The sequence below is a fragment of the Pelophylax lessonae genome (genome assembly GCF_965119305.1).
Source record: "Pelophylax lessonae genome assembly, chromosome: 2".
Lineage (NCBI taxonomy): Eukaryota > Metazoa > Chordata > Amphibia > Anura > Ranidae > Pelophylax > Pelophylax lessonae.
Genome location: NC_138769.1, coordinates 38,799,572 through 38,827,283, shown reverse-complemented (window position 1 = coordinate 38,827,283; position 27,712 = coordinate 38,799,572). Strand labels below are relative to the sequence as shown.

Genomic DNA, 27,712 nt, shown 5'->3' with positions numbered 1-27,712 from the left:
CAGTGATGGGTCTATGAGACTATCTGCTGTGAGATACTGTGCTAAGAGAGCTGTAGGGGTACAGTGACACCAGAGGGCCATGTGCTTTAAGACTGAGCTGTGCCAAATGCCCTCCAAAGTTCCACTTTAGGCTGTGTTTTGATTCCTACATAAGTATGACCTTGGACTTGTATCTGCAGCACAAAACGATTGCTATGACAAGACATTTGAAGATGATGAGAGCAACAATCCCCCAAAAATTATGAGTACGACCTAAAGACAAAAGAAAAGGCACAGTGAAGGTTACTGTCATCATTTATCATCATATTTACAATCTCGTCTGGGTTGGTTATGTCAATGATCTAATAATTCTATCTAAAGAAACACATTGGGGTTGATTTACTAAAGACAAATAAACTGTGCACTCTGCAAGTGCAGTTGCTCCAAAGCTTAGTAAATGAGGTAAAGCTTCACATTGCAAAGAATACCCAATCACATGCAAGGGAAAAAAACAAAAAAAACATCTTTGCTTGCATATCGTTGGATGATGGAAGTCAACAGAGCTTTTGCTCATTTACTAAGCTCTGGAGCAATTGCACTTTGCAAAGTGCACAGTTTATTTGTCTTTAGTAAATCAACCCTATACAGTTTACATTGCACGGTGCAGTGACCCTTGCAGGAAGCCCTTTATTGCAGCATCCCAACCCAATTGCAGCATCCCAACAGCTCCCAACCTTTTCTATTGACACCCAGTCCCTAGTATGAATGAGATCCTATGGTAAGGTGGCCACATTTTCAAAATTAAGTCTGGGATCCACCTACTGGCCACATCCACTCACCCCCATTTATAGGACACCCTTAAACCCACACGTCTTAGGAACAGGAGGCAGACATTCAAAGTATAAATGTAATATAAACTTCAATAGGAGACACCATGATATGCATGTAGCACATAGCGCACCAATGGCCGTACAGCTTGAGGTGTGGCCAGTAAATCACAGAGGAGAATTTCCTAATATGCATTAATAGAAATTACTTCTAGGAAAAATACATTTTTTCATAACCAACCATAGAAGGGAATATTCTATCTATAGGGTATTTAAAGTAGAACTATGGCTGCCCAGTGAAGTAAATATGTACTGCAGCATTTATAAAATTATAAGAAAATTTATACATATACAGTTTTCTCTTAGCCAACCTACAAAGTCCAGCAAATACCTATTAGGCCTGCCAGTGAAGTCCACCTAATGCCATTTCTAGTGATGGGGTGGTAACACTGTTGCACTTCTGAATTCGGAGCAGAGTTGCCACTATCATATAGGCTGTGTCTGCTTGAGCTATATGGGAAAGAACTTTGAGGTCCATAGAGTGGGATCCTCCAACATTTTGGCTTTTAATTGTACACCTTGTATAGTAAGAAGGCTAGATGTATTATGTCCATTAGGGGAATTTAACATACTTTACATACATTCACCATTTTTTCCTGGTAATACAATTGACTGGCTCCAGAGATTCACAAATGTGGGATGAGACACAAAACATGTCACATTGTCTGCATCAGACTTGTATGTGCTGATCACTGTCCAGGTATCACTCAAATCTTTAATTTCCATTGTGTTTATATCATCTGAGTGGGGGATCCAGGAGATCTCTGCAGCCGGGAATCCACCAATGGCTCTACACTCCGGAGATCCATCACTCTTTATATCCAGAGACACAGAGGGCTGAGCTGAAGGAATAAGGAGGAAGAAATTACTAAACCATATATTGCTAAACAATTGTTACCAATGGGTTATAAGATGTACAGATGGATAAAACCTTCTTTGAAATATGCATTGTAGGAGTAGCAAATTAGTTTTAATGTATTAAACAAGATTCCAGGAATGGATATTTTTATATAGTTACACTTTTCCAGATTTGACCAATGTAAGTATGTATGTTCCCTACCTGGGGGATCCCTATAGAAGCTGGAAATCAGTGTAGTAGACACCACTACTTCAGTGATCTCCACTAGCTTCTGGGTTCCAATTTCTGGAGCAATGTAACTATATAAAAATATCTATACCAGGAATTCTTTTTAAAGCAGAGTTCCACCCTGTATTTGAAGTTTGGCCCCCAACGTTACTGATCCCATTGCCATAAATATACTGAATGTACTTTTTGTTTTGTTTTTTAAAGCATTTTACCCTTTTCTGGTCACTAAAAAGCTCCACTTCCTCTGTACCTCACCGCCACGAAGTACGTAATTTCTGTCTGACTATTGGCTCCTGGGATATGTATTATCAATCCCAGGAGTATACGGGCAACCTGCAGTACACTGAGTGCGCCGCGCTTTATTCACACTGCACAGGCGTGAGATTGGGAGGCGCGCGCTTGATAGCCAACTGCACCAGCAAGCTTCAGATGCCCACACTAAGGATGGAAGCTCACTGGATCTGGAGGGTACAGGGAGTACAAATAAACACATTAAAAAAGAAAAACTCTTAGATTTAGATTGCATAAGCTGCAACATCACAAGGGTGATTTTTAAAACAAACAAAAAAAAAAAAGTCAGGAGCTCTGCTTTAAAGATTTATGTAGACAAAAGAGGAAACTTACTTTAATTGAATACGTTTATACAGAGACTGGGAGATACTGGTCCTGGATGTACTAGGAGTTACAGAAGTTAGAAATGAGTCTTAGTAGTCTAGTATTGATGCTGATAGGCTGGTCATGAACTCAATATTAATCATATCTGTACATAAGATATGACTACAAACAGTGACAAAACCTAAATTCTACCACAATTAAAGTAAATTAATGGTAAATAAAGAGCAAAGTGCATGAATAAAAAAGATAATCAAGCGCCAAGGACCCCAAGGCCAATAATTAAAGGGATGAGGAAGTGCAGCTGATTAATTGCATATAATCTGCATCAAAGAGCAAAGTGCACCTATACAATATTTCTCCTAAAGCTCAACTCCAGGTATGGCAACATTTCTCCCCACCCCCAATCTACCCACCGTCTGCCATTATGTTTTTTACCTTTCCAGTGTACATACCTTTATTCCCGGTGTCTTTTGGATAGTCACATGACAGCAGAATCCGACACGGGCAACCCTAAATACTGCAGAGAACTGAGCTGACATTATGTCATCAGAGCCAATCTCTGCAGCATTGTACTGTGTGAGCCCAAGCCAATATCATATCATCTTTAGGGATGATCGAATGGTTCGGGTCGACCATCGGTTCGACCCGAACATTGACTGTTCGAGGTTCGGCTGAATTTAGAACTTTTTGCTGAAAAAGTTCGGAATTCGGCAACCAGAACCGACCAAAATGCAATGGGCCAGGAAATGGGCTTTAAAAGCCTGTGATTGGACCAGAACCATCAGTAAAAGCCGATTGAGGGGGCAGGAGAATGCTAGGAATGTGATTGGAGTGACTAGGGGGTCCAGAGACCAATCATTAGTGAATACGCCCCCCAGTATATAACATAGCCCCGCCAAATTTCTACCATTTTAATACAGGGATGTGAAAGAGAGTGGAAGCAGTTCTGTTACTTCTGCTCTCAAAGTGTCATTTAGCAATTATTAGTGTGAGGAAAGGGATATCTAGTGTAGTTAGGGTGCTATTTTCCACTTTAGTTAGCTTCAAAAATCTAGTTTCTGTAGGGAAAGTGTTAAGTGCCAGGGTGACCGTAGTGGACTGTAGGGTTAACTGACACTGACTGCTATGGCAGGGTGACCAAGCCCTTCTGTGACGGAAGTGTAGGTAAGACAGAACGCACATGGAGAGCAGGAGTGCCAACAAAGCCTTTTATTGAACGGTAGCGGGTATGTTCACAAAGAAAGGGGCCAAACAAAGGTGCCCAGGGTCAGACCCAACGTGGGTAGGACAGAGTTGCAGATAAACGGGTTAGTCCGTAACAGGGGCTCCCAATAGAATGGGCAAAGTCCTGGCCAGCGAGGGATTGGGCCACACACGGATCAGGGCAAACAAACAATGAGGTGACAAAGTTCAGGCAGAGTTCTGGTAGGCCCAGTGTTAATCCACTCACCAGCAGGCAGGTACAGGATGAATCCAAAATCCAGGTTGTAGGAAGGTTTGAAGAGGCCCGCAGGAACCAATAGGGGATTCTGTGTTCTCTGGCCGCAGCTCAGAGCCACACAGTCTTCCAAACAGCAGAGATGAACTACACCCAGGAGAGACTCTCACTCAGCTAAATATATTAGGACTTGTGTCCCAGCAGGTGGGCCAGGCAACTCCCAGCCTGGCGTCCAGTTGCCCCAGCAACCAGCCCCGCCCCCCTCTTTTTGAGCCCACACAAGGAATGTGTTCATTGTCCACAGTGAGCATGAAGGCGGAGAAGCAGACATTCAGGCACCTTGCTGGGGAGGGGAGAGGGACAGCACAGTGGGGGGGGGGGGGGCAGGCAAAGCAGTGAGCAGCCAGGGGGAGAAAAGAATCCCATGCTGGGGAAGATAGTAAAGTACTGGGGGTGTAGAAGAGAGGAAAAGAAGGGGGGGGGAAGTAGGGTCCGTGACAACCCCTCCCCCTTTTATTTTACAAGTGCTGACAGGGGGACCTCGGCAGGTCTCCTTGGAGGCACTTGTGGTAATAGGCTCACCTACTGAAGGTCCTGCTGCCGGGTATGGTGGGACAAGGGGATAAACACTGTAGACTCCCTGAGGAGGATTGGGCGCCATGATGGTCAGCCAGTCACTGGGAGGTTGGGGTAGAGGTCCTTCCGCTGGGGCCAACTCTGGGTAGTTGACTGGGCGACTGTGGCTGGCGGATGTGGTGCGACGGTTCTGAGGGCAGCTGGCCTGAAGATGCCCAGGTTGGTTACACCTATAGCACCGGAATTTGCTCAATGTGGGGTCAGAGTCTAGTTCCTGTTTAAATTTCTCACGGTCCCAGGTCAGGGTGGTATTCTGGTCAGGGTTGGTAACACTCACCGGATCCAGGGCAGAAGGGGAGTCCCGTTGGGTTTTCTCGGCAGGCAGGCCGTGGCTGGCTTGGCTCCTGGTCACAGCTCCGACGTATTGGCACTGTAGCTCTCCTAAATCATTTCCAAGCAGAATGTCCGCAGGTAGTCCAGCCATGATTCCAATTTGGCAGCGCTTTTCCCCAAACCCATAGTCAAGGCGAACCGACGCCTTGGGGATGTGTTTCGTAGTACCACCTGCCATTTCAATAAAGAACCCGGGGCCTGGCTTGATGGCTTCTGGTTTTACCACGCGGGGATCAGCAATGGTGAGGAAGGCCCCAGTGTCCCGAAATCCCGTAGTTCTCTCTCCATCAATCAGGACCTCCTGCAGGTGGCGCTGCCTCTGCTCTGGGTAGGATGGGACAAGGGGATGAACACCGTAGACTCCCCGAGGAGGATTGGCAACAGTGGGGGTCAGCCAGTCACTGGGAGGTGGGGGTAGTGGTTCTTCCTCTGGGGTCAACTTTAGGTAGTTGACTGGGCGACTGTGGCTGGCAGACATGGTGCGACGGTACTGAGGGCAGCTGGCCTGAAGATGCCCGGGCTGGTTGCACCCATAGCACCGGCGGTCCAGAAATGGCCCAGAAGTACGAGGTCGGTAGGAAGGAGCTGTGGATGGTGTTGGGGCGACAGGGCGCTGGAGGAGTGGCAGGGGGTTGCTGGGAAGTGGTCTGCCTGTGTTCTGGGCTTTGGGCGGCTCGACTACCAGTCTCTTCCAATGGGGTTTAATGGCAAGGGCCTCGTCTGCCAGTGCAGCAGCCCGCTCAAGGGTGCCAGGGTCCCTCTCCTTCACCCACTCCCGCACCTCTGCTGGGCATTTGGCAAAGAATTGTTCCTTTAGAAAGGCCTGGACAACTTGTTCAATAGTAAAGGCCTGCTCCCCCTCCAGCCAGCGTCTGCAGGCCTGCGAGATTTTGTGCGCATACATCTTGAAGGAAGGCTCAGAATGACAGGAGAGGTCCCGGAATTTGATCCGGTGGGTTTCTGAAGTTACCGCGTAGTGTTCTAGTATAGTCTGTTTGATCCTACTGTAATCTCGATTCCACTGTGCGTTCATTGTCCGGTAGGCAGCAGCCGCACCCCCTTCCAGCAGGCCCACTAGGTGGCGTACCCAGTCTCCACGGGGCACCTCCAGCAGCTGACATAAGTGTTCGAAGTCCTGGAAGAACCCTTCCACATCCCCTGCAGCTTCACAAAATGGCTTGAAGTCTTTACGAGTCACCCTTGGCCGATCAGGCCCACCGACTCGTGGGCTGGGGAGAGGGTCATATCCCCTGAGGCCTCTCATGGTTTCTCGCTCATGAGCCCTTCGGATAGCCTCCCGCTTGTCATCCAAGGTGGCCCCGGGCCCCAGGATAGCCATCTCCTCTTCGTACCATGTGATCCAAGGGCTCCTGGGACTTGAGACGGTGGATGCACTCTGTTCATTCTCTGACGGCGGAGCATTCAAGCTTTCAGTTCTCTGAAGGCCGGCTTCCTCAATGGCGGTGACCAGCTCTTCTTTGGACAGGCCCCTGTAGGTAAGGCTTAACTCCCGAGCCTTTTCTTGCAAACTTGCCACAGTCCAATTTCTGTACTCCCCACCCCGCGTTGGGTCCAGTGTGAGGGGGCTGCTCTCCATCCTCTTCAGCGTTCTGATCCCGCCGCTGCCAACCAGTGTGACGGAAGTGTAGGTAAGACAGAACGCACATGGAGAGCAGGAGTGCCAACAAAGCCTTTTATTGAACGGTAGCGGGTATGTTCACAAAGAAAGGGGCCAAACAAAGGTGCCCAGGGTCAGACCCAACGTGGGTAGGACAGAGTTGCAGATAAACGGGTTAGTCCGTAACAGGGGCTCCCAATAGAATGGGCAAAGTCCTGGCCAGCGAGGGATTGGGCCACACACGGATCAGGGCAAACAAACAATGAGGTGACAAAGTTCAGGCAGAGTTCTGGTAGGCCCAGTGTTAATCCACTCACCAGCAGGCAGGTACAGGATGAATCCAAAATCCAGGTTGTAGGAAGGTTTGAAGAGGCCCGCAGGAACCAATAGGGGATTCTGTGTTCTCTGGCCGCAGCTCAGAGCCACACAGTCTTCCAAACAGCAGAGATGAACTACACCCAGGAGAGACTCTCACTCAGCTAAATATATTAGGACTTGTGTCCCAGCAGGTGGGCCAGGCAACTCCCAGCCTGGCGTCCAGTTGCCCAGGAACCAGCCCCGCCCCCCTCTTTTTGAGCCCACACAAGGAATGTGTTCATTGTCCACAGTGAGCATGAAGGCGGAGAAGCAGACATTCAGGCACCTTGCTGGGGAGGGGAGAGGGACAGCACAGTGGGGGGGGCAGGCAAAGCAGTGAGCAGCCAGGGGGGAGAAAAGAATCCTATGCTGGGGAAGATAGTAAAGTACTGGGGGTGTAGAAGAGAGGAAAAGAGGGGGGGGGGGAAGTAGGGTCCGTGACACCTTCCATGTCAGGGTGACCGCTATAGAGAAAAGATAATTTCTCTTAGGTCACATATAGAACAGGATGGTGGCTTCACCCCTGTCAGCCTGCTTTTTGCTGCAGGCGTTTATAAGGCTTTTTTCAGGACATGTTTGGAGTCAGGCATGACATCTGAACTTGTGTATAGGGGTATATATACACACACATGTATGTATATATACACCTACACATATATAGGTGTGAAAATAGCAGAACACTATGCTTGCGCTAATGAAATAATTAACAGGCATATGGCTCCGCTCCTATAACACCTATATATGTGTAGGTGTATAATACATATACGTGTGTGTGTATATATACCCCTATACAGAAGTTCAGATGTTTTGCCTGCCTCCAAAGACCCCCAAAAAATGCCCAAAAAAACACCTGCGGCAAAAAAAAAAACGCCCAGGTGTGTTATTGCAGGCGTTTTTTTGGGGTTTTTTTTAGGGGTCTTTGGAGTCAGGCAAAACATCTGAACTTGTGTATAGAGGTATATATACACACACACACTTATATGTATTATACACATACACACATATAGGTGTGATAGGAGCGGAGCCATATGCGTGTTAATTATTTCATTAGCGCAAGCATAGTGTTCTGCTATTTTCACACCTGTATATGTGTATGTGTATAAATACATATAAGAGTGTGTGTGTATATACCCCTATACAGAAGTTCAGATGTTTTGCCTGCCTCCAAAGACCCACAAAAAATGCCCAAAAAAACGCCTGCGCCAAAAAAAAAAACGCCCTGGTGTGTTATTGAAGGCGTTTTTTTTTTGGGCATTTTTTTGGGCGTTTTTTTTTGGCGCAGGCATTTTTTTGGGCATTTTTGTGGGGTCTTTGGAGGCAGGCAAAACATCTGAACTTCTGTATAGGGGTATATATACACACACACTTATATGTATTATACACATACACACACATATAGGTGTTATAGGAGCGGAGCCATATGCCTGTTAATTATTTCATTAGCGCAAGCATAGGGTTCTGCTATTTTCACACCTATATATGTGTAGATGTATATATACATACATACATGTGTGTGTATATATACCCCTATACAGAAGTTCAGATGTCATGCCTGACTCCAAAGACCCAAAAAAAAATGCCCCAAAAAAACGCCTGCAATAACACACTTGGGCGTTTTTTTTTTGGCGCAGGCGTTTTTTTGGGCATTTTTTTGGGGTCTTTGGAGGCAGGCAAAACATCTGAACTTCTGTATAGGGGTATATATACACACACACATGTATGTATATATATACACATATATAGGTCCACAGTCTATGACCACCCCTTTTACCATGTCCGCAGTCTCTGACCACCCCCTTTACCATGTCTGCAGTCCTGACCACCCCCTTTACCATGTCTGCAGTCTCTGACCACCCCCTTTACCATGTCCGCAGTCTCTGACCACCCCCTTTACCATGTCCGCAGTCTGAGTCTCTGACCACCCCCTTTACCATGTCCGCAGTCTCTGACCACCCCCTTTACCATGTCCGCAGTCCTGACCACCCCATTTACCATGTCCGCAGTCTCTGACCCCCCCCTTTACCATGTCCGCAGTCTCTGACTACCCCCTTTACCATGTCCGCAGTCTCTGACCACCTCCTGTACCATGTCCGCAGTCTCTGACCACCTCCTGTACCATGTCCGCAGTCTCTGACCACCTCCTGTACCATGTCCGCAGTCGCTGACAATCTCCTTTACCATGTCCGCAGTCGCTGACAATCTCCTGGACTCCTTAGACATAGTGATTGCATTCGTTTTTATTTTATTTTTTTTCACCTGGTGATCCAGCCAGTAACACACTTCCTGTCTTAGGGTGTCTCCACTCTGGATGGAGGAGCAATGGAGACACCCTTGGATGGCAGCATTGTCAGTCTGGGGGGAGGGTAGTGCCAGGCTAGAAGATTTAGGTGAAGTTGACTAACAATTTAAAGGATAAGTTCACCTTTCATACCATGTTACAAGTTACACCCATATTCGGAGTATAACATGTTATGAATGCATCGGCCCCCATAACTCCCCCTCCCTCACTGTGCCAGCTAGCAGGGGATCTTCTCCAGCCCCTAGCTGTCAAAATTTTCAAAATCTGTTGTGTGGGGCTCCGCCCTTCCGGCCACATCACTCACTTACAGAGCCCTGTGAATGGAAAACTACAAGGTCCAGTGGCCTTTGTGGCTGTCAGCTTGTAGATTTCAATAAACTAACATGGTGCTGTGAGCTCTGTGGTTCATTCATGCTTCCTGTCAGAATGTATCGGCTTCCTTATACGAGGTACGAGGTACGAGTAGGCCGATACACTGACATGTCTGTAGGATACTTGCATTGCATCAGAGATCTGCTGACTGTGGGTGCTTTCCAGGCTACTGCAGCAAAAAATAATAAATGCACATTTTTTACCTGCAAAAAAATTTGCATTTATTATTTTTTCTGAAAAAGGTGAAATTATCCTAAATACTTTTTTCTGGTACAATAATTGTATTAAAAATCAAAGGAAATACGATGCAGGGGTCACCCACGTATGGGATCATGTATAGCTGAACACTTTTTAAAGGGTTTTTTACCCCAACATTTCATATTCCTGATATGTGCCTGCTGTACCATGTACTTGTATGAGGAAGTTTCTCTCCTGTTCTCTTTGTATTTCTTCTTTTGTGTATAATTCCTGGCATTCCTGCTAGTCCTTCTGCTTTCCTATAAAAAAAACTGACCACACTAAGCAGGAGAACACACAGTGGTCAGTTCTCTAGCTAGGCTGGGAACTCAGCTTGCCCTGACACGCCTCCCTTGCACATTGGGAAGCTCAGTGTGCTGCTGTTTCTCCTCCCACCACCTCTTATGCCGCTCAAAACAGAGAGAAGGTACTCACTTATAAAAAAGGGAAAAAAGTATTTATCATTTTTTTTTTTTTTATATCTATACAAAAATGTTTTGCCTTTCATTTCTATCTTAAACTTAATGGGTTATTTTACAAGATGATCGTTTGCAATCACTTTAAGCAGTTACAGCAACAGCTGTTTTCTTTTTTTTTGTTTTGGGATGAAGGTTTTACATAAATGAATACAAGCTGATCAATGTAAGCACCCCTGTATATGCTTCGCCTCAACCCTCTAGCTGCCATTTTTTGCTGGACAGCTTGGTCTGATAAAGGGAGTTTAAAAAAAAATAGAATTACCGGTGAGAAAAAAAACAAAAAAACAATGCAGCCATCACATCTAAAGATTGGTAAACTGCAATATATTACATTTTGCTTTTAGATTTAGATATACTTTAAATAGAAATGTCTGTATATATCTTAGATTATTGCATGCCATAATAAATGTATCAGGATCTTATTTTATTTTTTATGAAAAACTATAACCACACATACAGTACATTTTAGGGATAATTATATTATTTTGGTTTGTGATTCGCTTTTATACAATATGGAAGACAGAAAAAATAGCGCTGAATTGGATTGACTTTATCACAGTGGAGAAATCAGATATCACTCACCTAATACTTGTAGAATAGTTGTATTGATGAAGGTTCCTTCAGTACGTGACAATTCACAGGTATAATTTCCTCCATCAGATATCTGGGTGTTGTGGATGGTCAGTGTTATATTGGTAAATGTCATTCTTGTACTGCAGTTGTTGTATATCTGTTTTCTTCCTTTTATTAATGCACCATAAGAGAATAAACACAGAGAATTATTAATGTGATGAATCTTCCATATTATTCCCGTTATGTTGTCTCCAGGATCTCCTCCACATTGTAGAAGTGTAGAATTCCCTCTTCTCCCCACCACAACTGTAACATCTGAAATGAGAAGATCGCATGTTTTAGCGCATTGTTTGACCTACAAAGTCATGCGTTCTGTATTATCACCAGGATTTATATTTAGTCATGTAGATTTTAGTATGATATTTATATACATATGAATTTGTAGGTGTGTTCCCGCTATGTTCCTTAGTGTGAGTGCCACATCCCGATATATAGAGCATATTTTGGAGAAAATAGATGAAAATGAAAAAAATTGATAAAAATAAATGAATATATGTATAAGGAAAGAAAAAAAAGTTGTTCTGTGAACATGTCATGCAATAACATGCAGCAGTGCAACAGAACAAACGCATAAAACCGAGAGGGATATTTTCTTTCCTTATACATATATTCATTTATTTTTATCAATTTTTTTCATTTTCGTCTATTTTCTACAGCACATTGTGGTTGGCCTCTGCCCATCTGTTCAGGCTATATTGGACTCCAGTTGTGACACTTGGCCCTCAGTCTACACATTTTTTGTCGCATGCTTATCTACACTACCTTGGCTCCTTGCTTGCATTAAACCTTCCTCTCACACACAAAACAACTACTAGTTCCTGTGGGTGTTGTCAAAAATCCATGTTTTTACTTGATGGCAAAACAATACTGGTGTTCATATTTTCTCCTACCATGTAAATTTATTTTGTATTTCTTTTCTAATGTTTTTTGACATAACAAGTATAAGTATGTACACAAAATATGTTATATCTATATTCTGCTATCGTATTTTATGAGCTGACAATTGTCTGTTACGATATTTCTTCAATATTTGCAGAAATAACTATTTCCAGTACAGTCCCTGAGGAAGAGGTCTCCACCTCGAAACGTCGGATCATACATGGAATAGTTGGTTGAGTCTATATGTACATCTTTTTATCTACACCAGTTTTGCCCAAATTTTAAACGTTACTTATCATATAATTTTTTTTGTATGTGTATTTTTCTACATTTTCATGTAATTAATAAAATATATCATTTAACTATACTTTCAATACAATTTTTTTCGAGTGACCTATAAAGTCCCACCCCAAGGGGATTCTCCAAAATATGCTCTATATACATATGAAGAGTCTTTTCACCAGATAGCAGACATGGGAGTAAGTCACACATGTGCAAGTCACAAGCAAGTCTCAAGTCTTACAGCGGAGTTCTGGCCCCGGAAAAGTTTTTTCACTAAAAATCCCCCCGGGGCAGTCAGGGCTAGTTCCACAATAGATAGCCTTTGAACTGTCCCGGGTCGCACTTACCTTTTAGAAGAAATACTTACCTTGAAAATGTCTTGTCCAGTGCTGCCATCTCAGGTGTGGGCACCTGAAGCCAGAGCGTCCTCTTCGGTGACGTCCGAGTCCCAGAATGCCCTCACTGACCCCGCTCATCACTTCCGGTGCAGGTGCGGCATGTCCAGAAGCTGTTTAGCAGGGAATGCCGCGCCTGCACCAGAAGGGACGAGCGGGGCCGGTGCAGGCGCATTGACTCCTGGGAGCGATGACGTTCAGCTCCCAGGAGTCATCCCAGGCCAGAAGAGACGGTGCGGGCTGCGGCCGCAGAGGGAGGAAGAGGAAGAAAGGTAAGTATATTTTCTTCTATAACAAGGTAAGTAAACAAAAAAAAAAAATCGGGACTATCCATTTGTTTTTCAGGTGACCTAGAGCAAGTGGATGGCCCAAAATTGATTTTGGTCAGCCTTCAAGTCTCAAGCAAGCCCCAAGTTACTGTGGCGAAAAGCAAGCAAGTCAAGTTGAGTCCCTGCTAGAAGTCAAGCAAGTCAAGTCATTTGTTTTGGAAAAGTCAAAATACTGATCCACCCCAATTTTCACCTTTAAATCAGTTAAAAGTCAGTGGTCAGGAAAGGTTTTGTTATATTTACAACATTAACAAAACTGCTTAGTGCTTTTTTCTTTGCATATTAAAGAAACACTTTGAATGCCCAAACAGCTCAAAATCCTTCGTCCGGTCATATTTCAACACCACAGTCACTAAAACATGTTAAGTATTTCCATTCTTAAACAGCCAGTGTCCTAAAAATCAGAACACACTGAGGTGTTTTAAGTGACTGTGGTGTCAGAAATAGAGTTGAGCGGACACCTGGATGTCCGTGTTCGGCGGGTTCGGCCGAACTTTAAAAAAAAGTCCGGGTCCGTGTCCCGGACTTTTGCCGAACTTTTCCCGGACACCGAACCCCATTGAAGTCAATGGGGACCCGAACTTTCAGGCACTAAAATGGCTCTAAAACACCAATGGAAAGGGCTAGAGTGCTGCAAATGGCAGCAAAACGTTGTTAAGAGCATGGCAAGTGCCCTGCAAACAAATGTGGATAGGAAAATAACTTAAAACAACAAAAAAAAAACAGAAAAATAAAACAATGTTCTTCATCTCTGAAGGACAAGGCCCATATGGAGTAGGAGGGAGGTTGAGGTGGTGGTGGATGTGGCGGTCTCATAGGCGTGCGCACAGGGTGTGCCGGATGTGCCTGGGCACACCCTAATCACCTAGGGCACATAGCATTATCGCTCTGTTTGCCAGTGAGGAGATGGGAGAGATCTCCCTCGGACCTGCTCTGCTCTATTTCTCTTTGCCAGCAGGGAGAGTAATGTATCGGGGCCATGTACATGTAGGCAAACACATGCATGTGTATTTAAACTTTGGGGTGCACACCCTAATGCAATAGGCTGCGCACACCTATGGGCGGTGTAGGTGGAAGCGGCGGTGGAGGAGGGCCAGGGCCGGATTAAGAGCATCATGGGCTTCGTGCTGAGGATTTTGAAGGGCCTTAAGGGCCGTGCCTTGGCATGCACCCAGAGGAGGAAGGGTGCAGCCATGCATGCCTAATTCAACATGGGATGCTGTCTCTGAAGCCCATAAACACATCCATGCATCGGCAACTGTCCCTCCTTGTCCGGCCTTCGTGCTGTGTGGGGAGGTTCTGAGGGAGCTGCCTGGCAAAGCGAGCATAGAAGTCAGACTTCTGTGTTTACAAGTGACAGAAGAGCGGTAACAGTGAATATGGCCAACCCGGGGCCTATATAAAGGTAGGGGCCTGGAGCTGCAGCTCCAATAGCCCCTACGTTAATCTGGCCCTGAGGAGGACGAGGTAGCCAACACTGCTTCTTTTCAGAAATTTTAAATGAGGGTACACCCCAAAAGAGTGAGAAAGAGCAAAAATAGAACAATGGCTGGGTAAGGTCGGTATCCATCGCTATTCTGCACAAGGTACGGAAAAGTCCCGTGGGATCCATGCCTGGTTCATTTTAATGAACGTGAGCTTGTCCACATTGTCTCTGGACAGGCGGCTGCGCTTGTCTGTGATAACGCCCCCAGCCGTGCTAAATACCCGTTCAGATAATACACTGGCTGCAGGGCACGCCAGCACCTCCAAGGCGTAAAGGGCAAGCTCAGGCCATGTGCCCAACTAGGAGACCCAGAAGTTGAAGGGGGCAGACCCCTCATTCAGTACGTCTAGGCGTGTGCACACATACTGCTCCACCATGTTCGTGAAATGCTGCCTCCTGCTAAGACGTTCCATATGAGCTGCTGGTGCTGCTGTTTGTTGTGGCGTGCTGACAAAGCTTTTCCACATTTCGGCCATGCTAACCCTGCCTTCTGAGGTGCTGGCGGTGCCCTGGTTGCATTGGCGACCTCTTCCTCCTCCTCCTCCTCTGCCTTGTGCTTCCACTGTGGCCCCGATGTCAGGTGGGAATGCCAGCAGCATCGCGTCTACCAGCGTGCGCTTGTACTCGCGCATCTTGTGATCGCGCTCCAGTGAGTGAATTAAGGACGGTACATTGTCCTTGTAATGGGGATCCAGCAGCGTGGCCATCCAGTAATCAGCACAAGTTAGAATGTGGGCAACTCGGCGGTCGTTGTGGAGACACTGCAGCATGTAATCGCGGGCAACGAAAGGCTGTCCTCTGTGGGAGGTGTATCGTCCGTGTCCTCTGTATCCCCCCAGCCATGCACCAGTGATGGCCATGAGCTGGCCTGGGTGCCACCCTGCTGTGAACATGGTTCCATCTCCTCCTCTGTCTCCTCCTCCTCATCCTCCTCATCCTCCTCATCCTCCAGAACTGTGCCCCTGCTGGACAATTGTGTCCCTGGCGTTTGTGTGTGCAGGAACCCACCCTCTGAGCCCCTTGTGAATGACTGCCCTGAAAGCCTTGGAAATGTTACCTCTTCATCCTCCTCCTCCTCATCCTGTGCCACATCCTCTTCCATCATCGCCCGAATTGTTTTTTGAAGGAGGCATAGAAGTGGGATAGTTAAGCTGACAATGGCGTCATCGGCACTGGCCATGTTGGTGGAGTACTCAAAACAGCGCAACAAGGCACACAGGTCTCGCATGGAGGCCCAGTTATTGGTGGTGAAGTGGTGCTGTTCCGCAGAGCGACTCACGCGTGCGTGCTGCAGCTGAAACTCCACTATGGCCTGCTGCTGCTCGCACAGTCTTTGCAGCATGTGCAAGGTGGAGTTCCACCTTGTGGGCACGTCACATATGAGGCGGTGAGCGGGAAGGCCGAAGTTACGCTGCAGCGCTGACAGGCGAACAGCAGCAGGGTGAGAACGCCGAAAGTGCGCACAGACGTCCCGCACTTTCTGCAGCAGCTCTGACATATCGGGGTAGTTTTTAAGGAACCTCTGTACCACCAAATTCAGCACATGCGCCAGGCAAGGGATGTGAGTCAAACCGGCTAGGCCCAGAGCTGCTATGAGATTTCGCCCGTTATCGCACACCACCAGGCCGGGCTTGAGGCTCGCTGGCAGCAACCACTCATTTGTCTGCTGTTCCATGCTCCTCCACAACTCCTGCGCGGTGTGTGGTTTTTCCCCCAAACAGGCAAGTTTTAAAACTGCCTGCTGTCGTTTACCCCTGGCCGTGCTGAAGTTGGTGGTGAAGGTGTTACGCTGTCCGGATGAGGAGGCGGTAGAGGATGAGGAAGCGGAGTAGGAGGAGTTAGGAACAGGAGGCAAACTGAAGCGCCCTGCAATCCTCGGTGGTGGAAAGACATGCGCCAAATTGCTATCCGCCTTAGGCCCATCCGCCCCTGCATTTACCCAGTGTGCCGTTAGGGAGATATAACGCCCCTGACCGTGCTTACTGGTCCACGTATCGGTAGTTAGGTGGACCTTGCCACAGATGGCGTTGCGCAGTGCACACCTGATTTTTTCCCCCACTTGGTTGTGCAGGGAAGGGATGGCTTGCCTGGAAAAGTAGTGGCGGCTGGGCACAACGTACTCTGGGACAGCCACCGACATAAGGTTTTTAAAACTGTGCGTCTCCACCAGACGGAATGACAGCATTTCAAAGGCCAGGAATTTTGAATTGCTGGCATTCAGGGCCAGGGATCGCGGGTGGGTAGGGGGGTACTTCCTCTTCCTCTCAAGTGTTTGGGAGATGGAAAGCTGAACGCTTCCACGGGACATCGGGACATTGTGGAGATGGTTGGTGACCCAGGTGGTGGTGTTGCTGACAGATCCTCTGTTTGCGGGGTGGCAGGTTCCGGTATCACTACAGATGTGGCTGGAGCGGCCGAAACTGCAGCAGAAGAGGAAGCAGGATGAGCCAGAGACGTTTCTTGGTTTTGAAGGTGTCTACTCCACTGCAGCTCGTGCTTTGCACTTAGATGCCTGATCATGCAGGTTGTGCTCAGGTTGAGAAGGTTTATGCCTCGCTTCAGGCTCTGATTGCACAGGGTGCAAACCACTCGTGTCCTGTCATCAGCACATTTTCTAAAGAACTTCCACGCTAGAGAACTCCTTTGAGCTGACTTTGGTGCGCTCGTTCCCTTGCTGCGTTGGGCAGTAGCGGGCGTAGTGTCTAGGGCACGGCCGCTCCGCTTCTGCACCCTGCTCCCTCTTCTGCTGTGCTGGTGGCTCTGTGCGACCACCGCCTCTTCCTCCAAACTACTCAGGTCATCTGCATGACGTTCATTCCATGTGGGGTCGAGGACCTCATCGTCCTCCACATCATCTTTCACCCAGTCTTCACCCCTGCCCTCCTTGTCGGTCTCCACAATTCTGAACGCCGCAGCAGTTGGCACCTGTGTTTTTCGTCATCATCGGAGACGTGCTGCGATGGTCCTTGCATGTACTCATCTTGAGAAATAAGTGGTTGGGCATCGCTGCACTCAATCTCTTCCACTTCTGGGGCAGGGCTAGGTGGATGGCCCTGGGAAACCCTGCTAACAGAGTCCTCAAAAAGAAGAAGAGACTGCTGTATGGCTTGGGGCTCAAACTGCTTGCCTGATTTGCAAGGGGGTGAGGTGAAAGACGGTTGGACATTGGCTGCAGGTGCCAACTCTGACCTTTCTGCAGTAGACTGGGTGGGAGACAATGTGAAGGAACTGGAGGCACTGTCAGCAACCCAATCTACTATCGCCTGTACTTCTTCAGGCCTCATCACGTCTAGAGGCGCATTATGCCCTACCAAATACTGCTGCAGGTTCTGTCGCCTACTCACACTTGAGGAAGGTGTTTCACTTGTGCGTGTAGCTGGCACAGATCGACCACATCCTCTCCTTGCAACAGGAGCTCTACCGGCAGCACCACGACCCAGGCCACGGCCCCTATTTGACGGTCTCCTCATATTTCTGTAATTTATGATCTTGCCCTAGAAAGGTGTTTATTGAATAGCGGAACAAAACAACAACAGTATCGCACGGGTGTATCTGACAGTCAAATATGCAAACTATGCCGCAATTTAATGTTTTTTACCCCAAAAGGGTGTATATTGAATAGCGGAATAGGAAAAAGGATAAAAAAAAACGGTGTATCTCACATGTACAAACACAGACTAGGCCCCGTTTAAAAAATTTTGTACCCTAAAGGGAGGATGAGGAAGAGGAGTAGGAGGAGTTTGGAACAGGAGGCAAACTGAAGCGCCCTGCAATCCTTGGCGGTGGAAGGAGATGTGCCAAAAAAATTTAAAAGGTGTATCTCACACGTACCGATACAGACCATGCCGTAATTTAATTTTCTTACACTCCAAAAGGGTGTATATTGAATAGCGGAATAGGAAAAATGTTATAATACGGTGTATCTCACACGTACAAACACAGACTAGGCCCCGATTACAATTTTTTGTACCCTAAAGGCAGGATGAGGAAGAGGAGTAGGGGGAGTTGGGAACAGGAGGCAAACTGAAGCGCCCTGCAATCCTCGGCGGTAGAAGGAGATGCGCCAAACAAATTTAAAAAGGTGTATCTCACATGTAGCGATACAGACTATCCCGCAATTTAATTTTTTACACTCAAACAGGGTGTATATTGAATAGAGGAATAGGACAAATTTTACAAAACGGTGTATCTCACACGTACAAACACAAACTAGGCCCCGATTACAATTTTTTGTACCCTAAAGGCAGGATGAGGAGTAGGAGGAGTTCGGAACAGGCAGGAGGCAGACTGAAGCACCCTCAAATCCTCAGCCGTATGAGATGCGCCCCAAAAATTGGAAAGGTGTATCTCACACGTACCGACACAGACTATCCCGCAATTTAATTGTTTATACCCAAAGGTTTTGATTAAATAGCGGAATAGAAAATATGATCAAAAAAAGTATATGTATCTCACACGTACAGAACCACACTAGGCCCCAATTACTATTGTTTGTACCCCTAAAGGCAGGATGAGGAGTAGGAGGAGTTTGGAACAGGCAGCACCCTCAAATCTGCAGAAGTATGAGATGATCCCCAAAAACTTGGAAAGGTGGATCTCACACCTACCAACACAGACTATCCCGCAATTTAACTGTTCCCCAAAGGTTTTTATTGAATAGCGGAATAGAAAATATGATCAAAAAAAGTGTATGTATTTCACACGTACAAAACCACACTAGGCCCCAATTACTATTGTTTGTACCCCTAAAAGGCTGGATGAGGAGTAGGAGGAGTTTGGAACAGGCAGCACCCTCAAATCTTCAGAAGTATGAGATGAACCCCAAAAACTTGGAAAGGTGGATCTCACACCTACCAACACAGACTATCCCGCAATTTAACTGTTCCCCAAAGGTTTTTATTGAATAGCGGAATAGAAAATATGATCAAAAAAAGTGCATGTATCTCACACGTACAAAACCACACTAGGCCCCAATTACTATTGTTTGTACCCCTAAAAGGCTGGATGAGGAGTAGGAGGAGTTTGGAACAGACAGCACCCTCAAATCTTCAGAAGTATCAGATGAACCCCAAAAACTTGGAAAGGTGGATCTCACACCTACCAACACAGACTATCCCGCAATTTAACTGTTCCCCAAAGGTTTTTATTGAATAGCGGAATAGAAAATATGATCAAAAAAAGTGTATGTATCTCACACGTACAAAACCACACTAGGCCCCAATTACTATTGTTTGTACCCCTAAAAGGCTGGATGAGGAGTAGGAGGAGTTTGGAACAGGCAGCACCCTCAAATCTTCAGAAGTATGAGATAAACCCCAAAAACTTGGAAAGGTGGATCTCACACCTACCAACACAGACTATCCCGCAATTTAACTGTTCCCCAAAGATTTTTATTGAATAGCGGAATAGAAAATATGATCAAAAAAAGTGTATGTATCTCACACGTACAAAACCACACTAGGCCCCAATTACTATTGTTTGTACCCCTAAAAGGCTGGATGAGAAGTAGGAGGAGTTTGGAACAGGCAGCACCCTCAAATATTCAGAAGTATGAGATGAACCCCAAAAACTTGGAAAGGTGGATCTCACACCTACCAACACAGACTATCCCGCAATTTAACTGTTCCCCAAAGGTTTTTATTGAATAGCGGAATAGAAAATATGATAAAAAAAGTGTATGTATCTCACACGTACAAAACCACACTAGGCCCCAATTACTATTGTTTTTACCCCTAAAAGGCTGGATGAGGAGTAGGAGGAGTTTGGAACAGGCAGCACACTCAAATCTTCAGAAGTATGAGATGAACCCCAAAAACTTGGAAAGGTGGATCTCACACCTACCAACACAGACTATCCCGCAATTTAACTGTTCCCCAAAGGTTTTTATTGAATAGCGGAAAAGGAAATATGATCAAAAAAAGTGTATGTATCTCACACGTACAAAACCACACTAGGCCCCAATTACTATTGTTTGTACCCCTAAAAGGCTGGATGAGGAGTAGGAGGAGTTTGGAACAGGCAGCACCCTCAAATCTTCAGAAGTATGAGATGAACCCCAAATATCATTCAGCTCTGCTGCAGGCCACAATTAAATTGTTTTTTAACCCAAGGCTGCATATTGAATAGTGGAATAGAAAAAAGTGTATGATTCTTGAAACCACTCAATAATAGCACATGTGAACTGAACACAGAAGTGTATGATCAGTCAGCACAGCACAGCTGAAGGAAAAATGCTGCACACAGTGACTAATAGAAAAATAATTTTCTCCCTCCTCCTCAGTGGGCAAAAAAAATTGTGTTCACTGCACCCCACACACAGCAAAATCGATGTGGACCACTGACACCTGCCTATCTCCAGCCTCTCCCTAAATGGATTGATAAGAACGTAGATCGGTCACTGAAAACCCCTCCCACACAGCAAAATCGATCGTAGAAAACTGACCCTAAAAATCAGCAGCAGCCTCTCCCTAAAAGGATTGATAAGATCGTAGATCGGTCACTGAAAACCCCTCCCACACAGCAAAATCGATCGTAGAGAACTGACCCTAAAAATCAGCAGCAGCCTCTCCCTAAAAGGATTGATAAGATCGTAGATCGGTCACTGAAAACCCCTCCCACACAGCAAAATCGATCGTAGAAAACTGACCCTAAAAATCAGCAGCCTCGCCCTAAAATGCCTACAACTCGTCCTGCCTAACACACTCCGACCTGTCCCTCAATTCTATCCGGACACAAATGTTTTTTTTTTCCTGTCTGTCCCTAATCAGCAGCCAGCACGTATGATGTGTGCTCTGTCCCTGAACTAACACAGCAGAATGACGCAGCGGCGCTGCCTCTGACTTATAAAGACTTGGTCACATGCTTCAGATGGCCAATCACAACTTCTGATACATTTGTAGGCATGGCTGGGATGGCTTAAGGCACACCAGTTAAACGCTTGTTGATTGGCTGTTGAAAGCCCCGCCATGAAAAGCGCGCCAATGCATGCAAAACCCGGAAATAAAACGACCGAACACGGATTTTTACCCGAACATACAGTAAAGTTTTCGGGTCCCTGTTCGGGTAACAAAAATCCAATTATTCGGTACGAACACGAATAATACAGTCCGTGTTCGCTCAACCCTAGTCAGAAACATAACAGGCACATTCATTTTGCTTTAACACATCCTGAGAAAATGCAAATATTTAATAACTTAAAAAAGTAAAGTCATTTCGAGTCATATGTCTCAAGTCAAAGTCAAGTCTCAAGTCATGAATACCAAGTCAAAGTCAAGTCGAGTCTTTTATTAACTTTAGTCAAACAAGTCTCAAGTCTTCAAACTGGTGACTTAAGTCTGACTCAAGTCAAGTCATGTGACTCAAGTCCCCCACCTCTGCCAGATAGCACTGGAGCCATCCCTGAGAAATAATGAAGATTTTTATTCTCAGTCTGGAAATGCTAATTACCTGGCTGTCATGCCAACCCTTTTCTATAGTTCCAGTTACTGATTAGAACCAGAGTGATCACTTCTGATTTTCCTTGTTTGCAAACTTGTTCCAGGGCTGCATATATCCCAAATGTAAGAACAAAAATACCCATTGATCCTGCCAGAAACGTAGAACCTCCCTGTGTCTTGTTTACTCAAGAAGTCAAATAAGCCCCCTTGGTTCTTACCTTAGAGCAGCCTTTTTCATCCAGGGTACCCAGGCACTCTGGGGTGCCTTGAGGTTTCTCCAGGGGTGCCCTGGCAAAATGCCTAAAAATTGGCCAAAAATTGTATACAAGCCGGCGTGTGGATAAAGCTGCCTTTTAGTTCCACCAATCACAGGTTTTCATTGTGCACCATTACAACCTTCTAGCTGCCGGCGTCCCAACAACCAATGGCATCATCAGATGATAAGGAGGATGTCAGTCACCTGCATAGCAACCCTCCCCTGTCCCTCTTCATCACAGTTGGGGTCACATTAGCTGATGGAGAAGAGAAACATTGGACTACTAGTTAGTACTAATTTGCAAAAGTGTATTTGCTTTGGAAGAATAAATCACCTCTAACGTTGAGTGTCCTACTTGGACTTGTGGATGTTGTTGCACTATTAGAATAGTTGTTACGTATTAGAAAGGGGTGCCTCAAGACTGTCCATAAATATTAACTGAAAAAAGTTTGAGAAACCTTGCCTTAGACTACAAAACACCTCCCTCTATGGTATGGAGAGGGATCGGGATTCTCAAGTTTAGAAAAAGGCAACTGGGCAGGGCTGATACCATTTCTTTGGATTTTGGTATAGAAGAGGCAGTGGGGTTTATTTACTAAAACTGGAGAGTGCAATATCTGGTGCAGCTCTGCATGTCACTCAATCAGCTTCTAACTTCACATTGTTCAATTAAGCTCTGACAATAAAACCTGGAAGCTGATTGGTCTCTATGCAGAGCTGCACCAGATTTTGCACTCTCCAGTTTTGGTAAAAAAAAACCCAGTCTGTTGTCAGCTCACAACTCAAAATTAAGAGCTGAGTGCATTACTGCCGGGATCAACAGCCTTCCCCTGACTGTGACTGGATAGTGAAGGAGAAGCAGGAAACTGATTAGCTTACCTCTATGTCACTCTGCTCTCTCCTCCTATCAGCATGCTCCTTGGCAGCACCAGAGCACTGGTAAACACCTGATTGGTTCCTTGTACTGCTTTGTTTGCTTCCAGTCTGAGCTCTGCTGTACAGGGATTGCTAGAGGCTGATATCAGTTCACATTCAGGTGCTTCCACTGCTTGCATTTGAAGAAAGATAATCAATGACCAAAATTCTGCATTCATTTGTGTCTTTTATATCTGCTGGAAGTTCAGCTTTCAGGATCCAAAACTACAAAGAAAGTTTCTGCTTTACGTAAACACCAACCTAATCACTCTCTTCATTCCTCTCAAAACCTCCTGCTCTCTAGCTCCCTCGTCACCTCCTCCCATGCTCGCCTACAGGACTTTACCAGAGCCTCTCCAATCCTATGGAACTCCTTACCCTTATCTGTCCGATTATCTCCTACTCTATTAGCTTTTAGACGATCTCTGAAAACCCTCCTCTTCAGAGAAGCCTATCCTACCCACACCTGACAACTGTACCTCCATTTTCTCTATCAGCTCATCCCCCACAGCTATTGCCTTTTGTTTCACTTGACCCCCCCCCCCCCCTTCTAGATTGTAAGCTCTAACGAGTGGGACCCTCTAAATCCTCCTGCATTGTATTGTAACTGTATTGTCTTCCCTCATATTGTAAAGCGCTGCGCAAACTGTCGGCGCTATATAAATCCTGTATAATAATAATAAAAAACAGAAAACAAGTAATAAAAAAAATTGGAAAAAAAAGAAATACATTTTTCTTTTTTTTTTTACATACTGTCACCAGTCAGTGTCCATCAAGTATTAGTGTTATCATGTACCAGTGTTATATGATAGCAATGTACTGCACTGGTAACAGTATGCAGAAAGAAAAGAAAATTGTGATTTTTTTTAAATTTATTTTCCAAAAAAATTGTGACAAATAAATAACAACTTCAAAACTTGCCATGTCTCTTTCTAAATACCATTGACTGTCTACTTTCTGAAAAGGGGTAATTTGGGGGGTATTTGTACTGTCCTGGCATTAAGAAATGGGATAGGGTGTCAATACATCAGGATTGATCAATTTTCAGATATACAGTGTAATATCTCACAAAAGTGAGTACACCCCTCACATTTTTGTAAATATTTTATTCTATCTTTTCATGTGACGACACTGAAGAAATGACACTTTGCTACAATGTAAAGTAGTGAGTGTACAGCTTGTATAACAGTGTAAATTTGCTGTCCCCTCAAAATAACTCAACACACAGTTATTACGCCCCTAAGTTAAAATGTCCAAATTGGGCCCAAGGTGTCAATATTTTGTGTGGTAACCATTATTTTCCAGCATTGCCTTTTCCCTCTTGGTCATGGAGTTCATCAGAGCTTCACAGGTTGCCAATGGAGTCCTCTTCCACTCCTCCATGATGACATCACGGAGCTGATGGATGTTAGAGACCTTGCGCTCCTCCACCCTCCGTTTGAGGATGCCCCACAGATGCTCGATAGGGTTTAGGTCTGGAGACATGCTTGGCCAGTCCATCACCTTTTCCCTCAGCTTCTTTAGCAAGGCAGTGGTCAGTCTGGAGTTGTGTTTGGGGTCGTTATCATGTTGGGGTACTGCCCTGTGGCTCAGTCTCTGAAGGGAGGGGATGATGCTCTGCTTCAGTATGTCACAGTACATGTTGGCATTCATGGTTCCCTCGATGAACTGTAGCTCCCCAGTGCCGGCAGCACTCATGCAGCCCCAGACCATGACACTCCCACCACCATGCTTGACTGTAGGAGAGACACACTTGTCTTTGTACTCCTCACCTGGTTGCCGCCACACACGCTTGACACCATCTGAACCAAATAAGTTTATCTTGGTCTCATCAGACCACAGGACATGGTTCCAGTAATCCATGTCCTTAGTCTGCTTGTCTTCATCAAACTGTTTGCGGGCTTTCTTGTGCATCATCTTTAGAAGAACAGTCATGCAGACCAATTTGATGCAGTGTGCGGCGTATGGTCTGAGCACTGACAGGCTGACCCCCCCCCCCACCCCTTCAACCTCTGCAGCAATTCTGGCAGCACTCATATGTCTATTTCCCAAAGAAAACCTCTGGATATGACACTGAGCATGTGCACTCAACTCCTTTGTTCGACCATGGCGAGGCCTGTTCTGAGTGGAACCTGTCCTGTTAAACCGCTGTATGGTCTTGGCCACTGTACTGCAGCTCAGTTTCAGGGTCTTGGCAATCTTCTTATAGCCTAGGCCATCTTTAGGTAGAGCAACAATTCTTTTTTTCAGATCCTCAGAGAGTTCTTTGCCATGAGGTGTCATGTTTAACTTCCAGTGACCAGTATGAGAGAATGAGAGCGATAAAACCAAATTTAACACACCTGCTCCCCATTCACACCCGAGACCTTGTAACACTAACAAGTTGCATGACACCAGGGAGAAAAAATGGCTAATTTGGACATTTTAATTTAGGGGTGTACTCACTTTTGTTACCAGCAGTTTATACATCAATGGCTGAGTGTTGAGTTATTTTGAGGGGACTGCAAATTTACACTGTTATACAAGCTGTACACTCACTACTTTACATTGTAGCAAAGTGTCATTTCTTCAGTGTTGTCACATGAAAAGGTATAATAAAATATTTACCAAAATGTGAGGGGTGTACTCACTTTTGTGAGATACTGTATATATCATAGTTTGTAGACTCTATAGCTTTCCTACAGACTAAATAATATACACTGATTTGGGTTATTTTCCCCAAAGAAATGTAGCAGAATACAGTTTGGTCTAAATTTATGTAGAAAGATTATTTATTTGCAAAACTTTATAACAGAAACTAACAACATTTTTTTTTTTTTTAAAGAAAGCTCTATTTATGTGAAAAAGTAATACAAATTTAGTTTGGGTACAATGTTGCATGATCGCTCAATTGTCATTCAAAGTGTGACAGCCCTGAAAGCTGAAAATTGCCCTATTCAGGAAGGGGGTGAAAGTGCCCGGTATTGAAATAGTTAAAGGGACACTAAACTCTGGTATAAAAAAAATGTAATTAAAGTATGTATTCTTGTCACTTTTGCGTTTACATACACTTTAAATACAAACTCCATTTTTATAGCAGTAACCTCCCTGCCCCCACCCCCCTCTCCTCATCCCCAATATAAAGCTCTCACCTGAGGATGATACATCCCGGTATAGAAGCAGCAGGACAGCCAGAAGATACATTGTCTGCAGAGGAGACATTGACACTGAAAAGGAGAAAAGTGCTATGACCGTGTCACCGATACTCACAGCTATTACCGCAATCACACATCCTGTACATGTAATGGCGTTCTTGGAACTTGGAGCATCCTGTGGTGACTTAACGGTCACCAGAAAAACCATTAGGAAAATGTTTCAAATAAAATGTGAGAAAATATATTTGTGTGCTACACTAGGAGGAGTATTTATAGAAAAAAAATTGCAGAGCTATTCGTCCTTCAAAGCTTTACGTCCAGTATGTTGTTTTCTCTCCAGGTTGAATGTTATTCATTCCTAAAAAAGTGTTTAAGGAAAATAGCACATTATGGTAGACGGAATTGGTAATCATAGGTAATGTATACTTATTTAATATGATCGTCTATTGGCCAAACTGGGGTATTTTCCTGATTCCTAAATCACTTTATTATTTATGAACTGTGCTGTTACACCAATACGTAAGATATAATATAATGCATAGTTATGGTAATGTTTTTATAATTGGCTATTATACTGCCATCTTGTGGTCATTTTTGTTGTTGCACTTTCCTTTACCTTCTGTGTTTCTTCTTGTCCCCTCCCATTGATGATGTATTTACTGTCCCTGTTTCTTTATGCTGCTTGTGGGGATAGAGATGGCCACATCTGTCTAGGACATCATACAATTTGCTCGCATTCAGGAACACATTATTACTATGTTTTGACCTGCAGATACCATCGTTCAATCATCTGCTTCATTTTGTTGTCTGCTATAGCTACTGCTTGCAATAAAACCTATGTGGATGGAAAGAAACAATGTCTGGTGAGTTCAGCTATCTGATAACGATTGTCCGCAGTGATTGCATCTGCTTATACAGGCCAGGAAGAGGGAAGTAACTATTACAACAATTGGAGTCAGAATAATAACATTCAAGCTGCATAGAAAATAGTCCAATAATATTCACTTTTTCCTTCAACTTCTATACATGCAGTTTTGTAGGATGAAAAGCTAAGCAATTTTATTTATAAATACACCCTTTAAACTACACACCTGTATTCATTTTTATTTATTTATATGGAAACACAATATAACAGTTGTTTTTAATGTAAAGACTAATGATGGATCCCTTTTTTTGCCATTATAACTAAATCTTGTCTAATTACGGGGTGTAATTAAATTACACAGCTTTATACATTTTTAATTTTTTATATATAAAAACAAATTATACATTTTTTTAATGACAGGCCCCTTTTTATTTTGTTTTATTAAATTTAAATTTAATTTTTAAGCTACACATATTCACTACATAACCAAAAGTATTGGGACGCCTGCCTTTACACACACATGAACTTTAATGGCATCCCAGTCTTAGTCCGTAGGGTTCAATATTGAGTTGGCCCACCCTTTGCAGCTATAACAGCTTCAACTCTTCTGGGAAGGCTGTCCACAAGGTTTAGGAGTGTGTCTGTGGGAATGTTTGACCATTCTTCCAGACGCGCATTTGTGAGGTCAGGCACTGATGTTAGAGAGAAGGCCTGGCTCACAGTCTCCACTCAAATTCATCCCAAAGGTTTTCTATCGGGTTGAGG

At 44.9% G+C, this 27,712-nt stretch overlaps 1 protein-coding gene across 1 annotated transcript; it reads right to left on the bottom strand.

The window, feature by feature from the left end:
• Positions 1–1,439: 1,439 nt before the first annotated feature.
• On the bottom strand, positions 1,440–26,290 carry LOC309546608 (cell surface glycoprotein CD200 receptor 1-B-like; the record flags this gene model as incomplete). The annotated part of the gene is made up of 3 exons (XM_082246348.1): positions 1,440–1,708; positions 10,920–11,225; positions 26,080–26,290. 3 exons carry the CDS (start codon positions 26,288–26,290, stop codon positions 1,440–1,442), a joined length of 786 nt encoding a protein of 261 aa, XP_082102474.1.
• Positions 26,291–27,712: the final 1,422 nt, after the last annotated feature.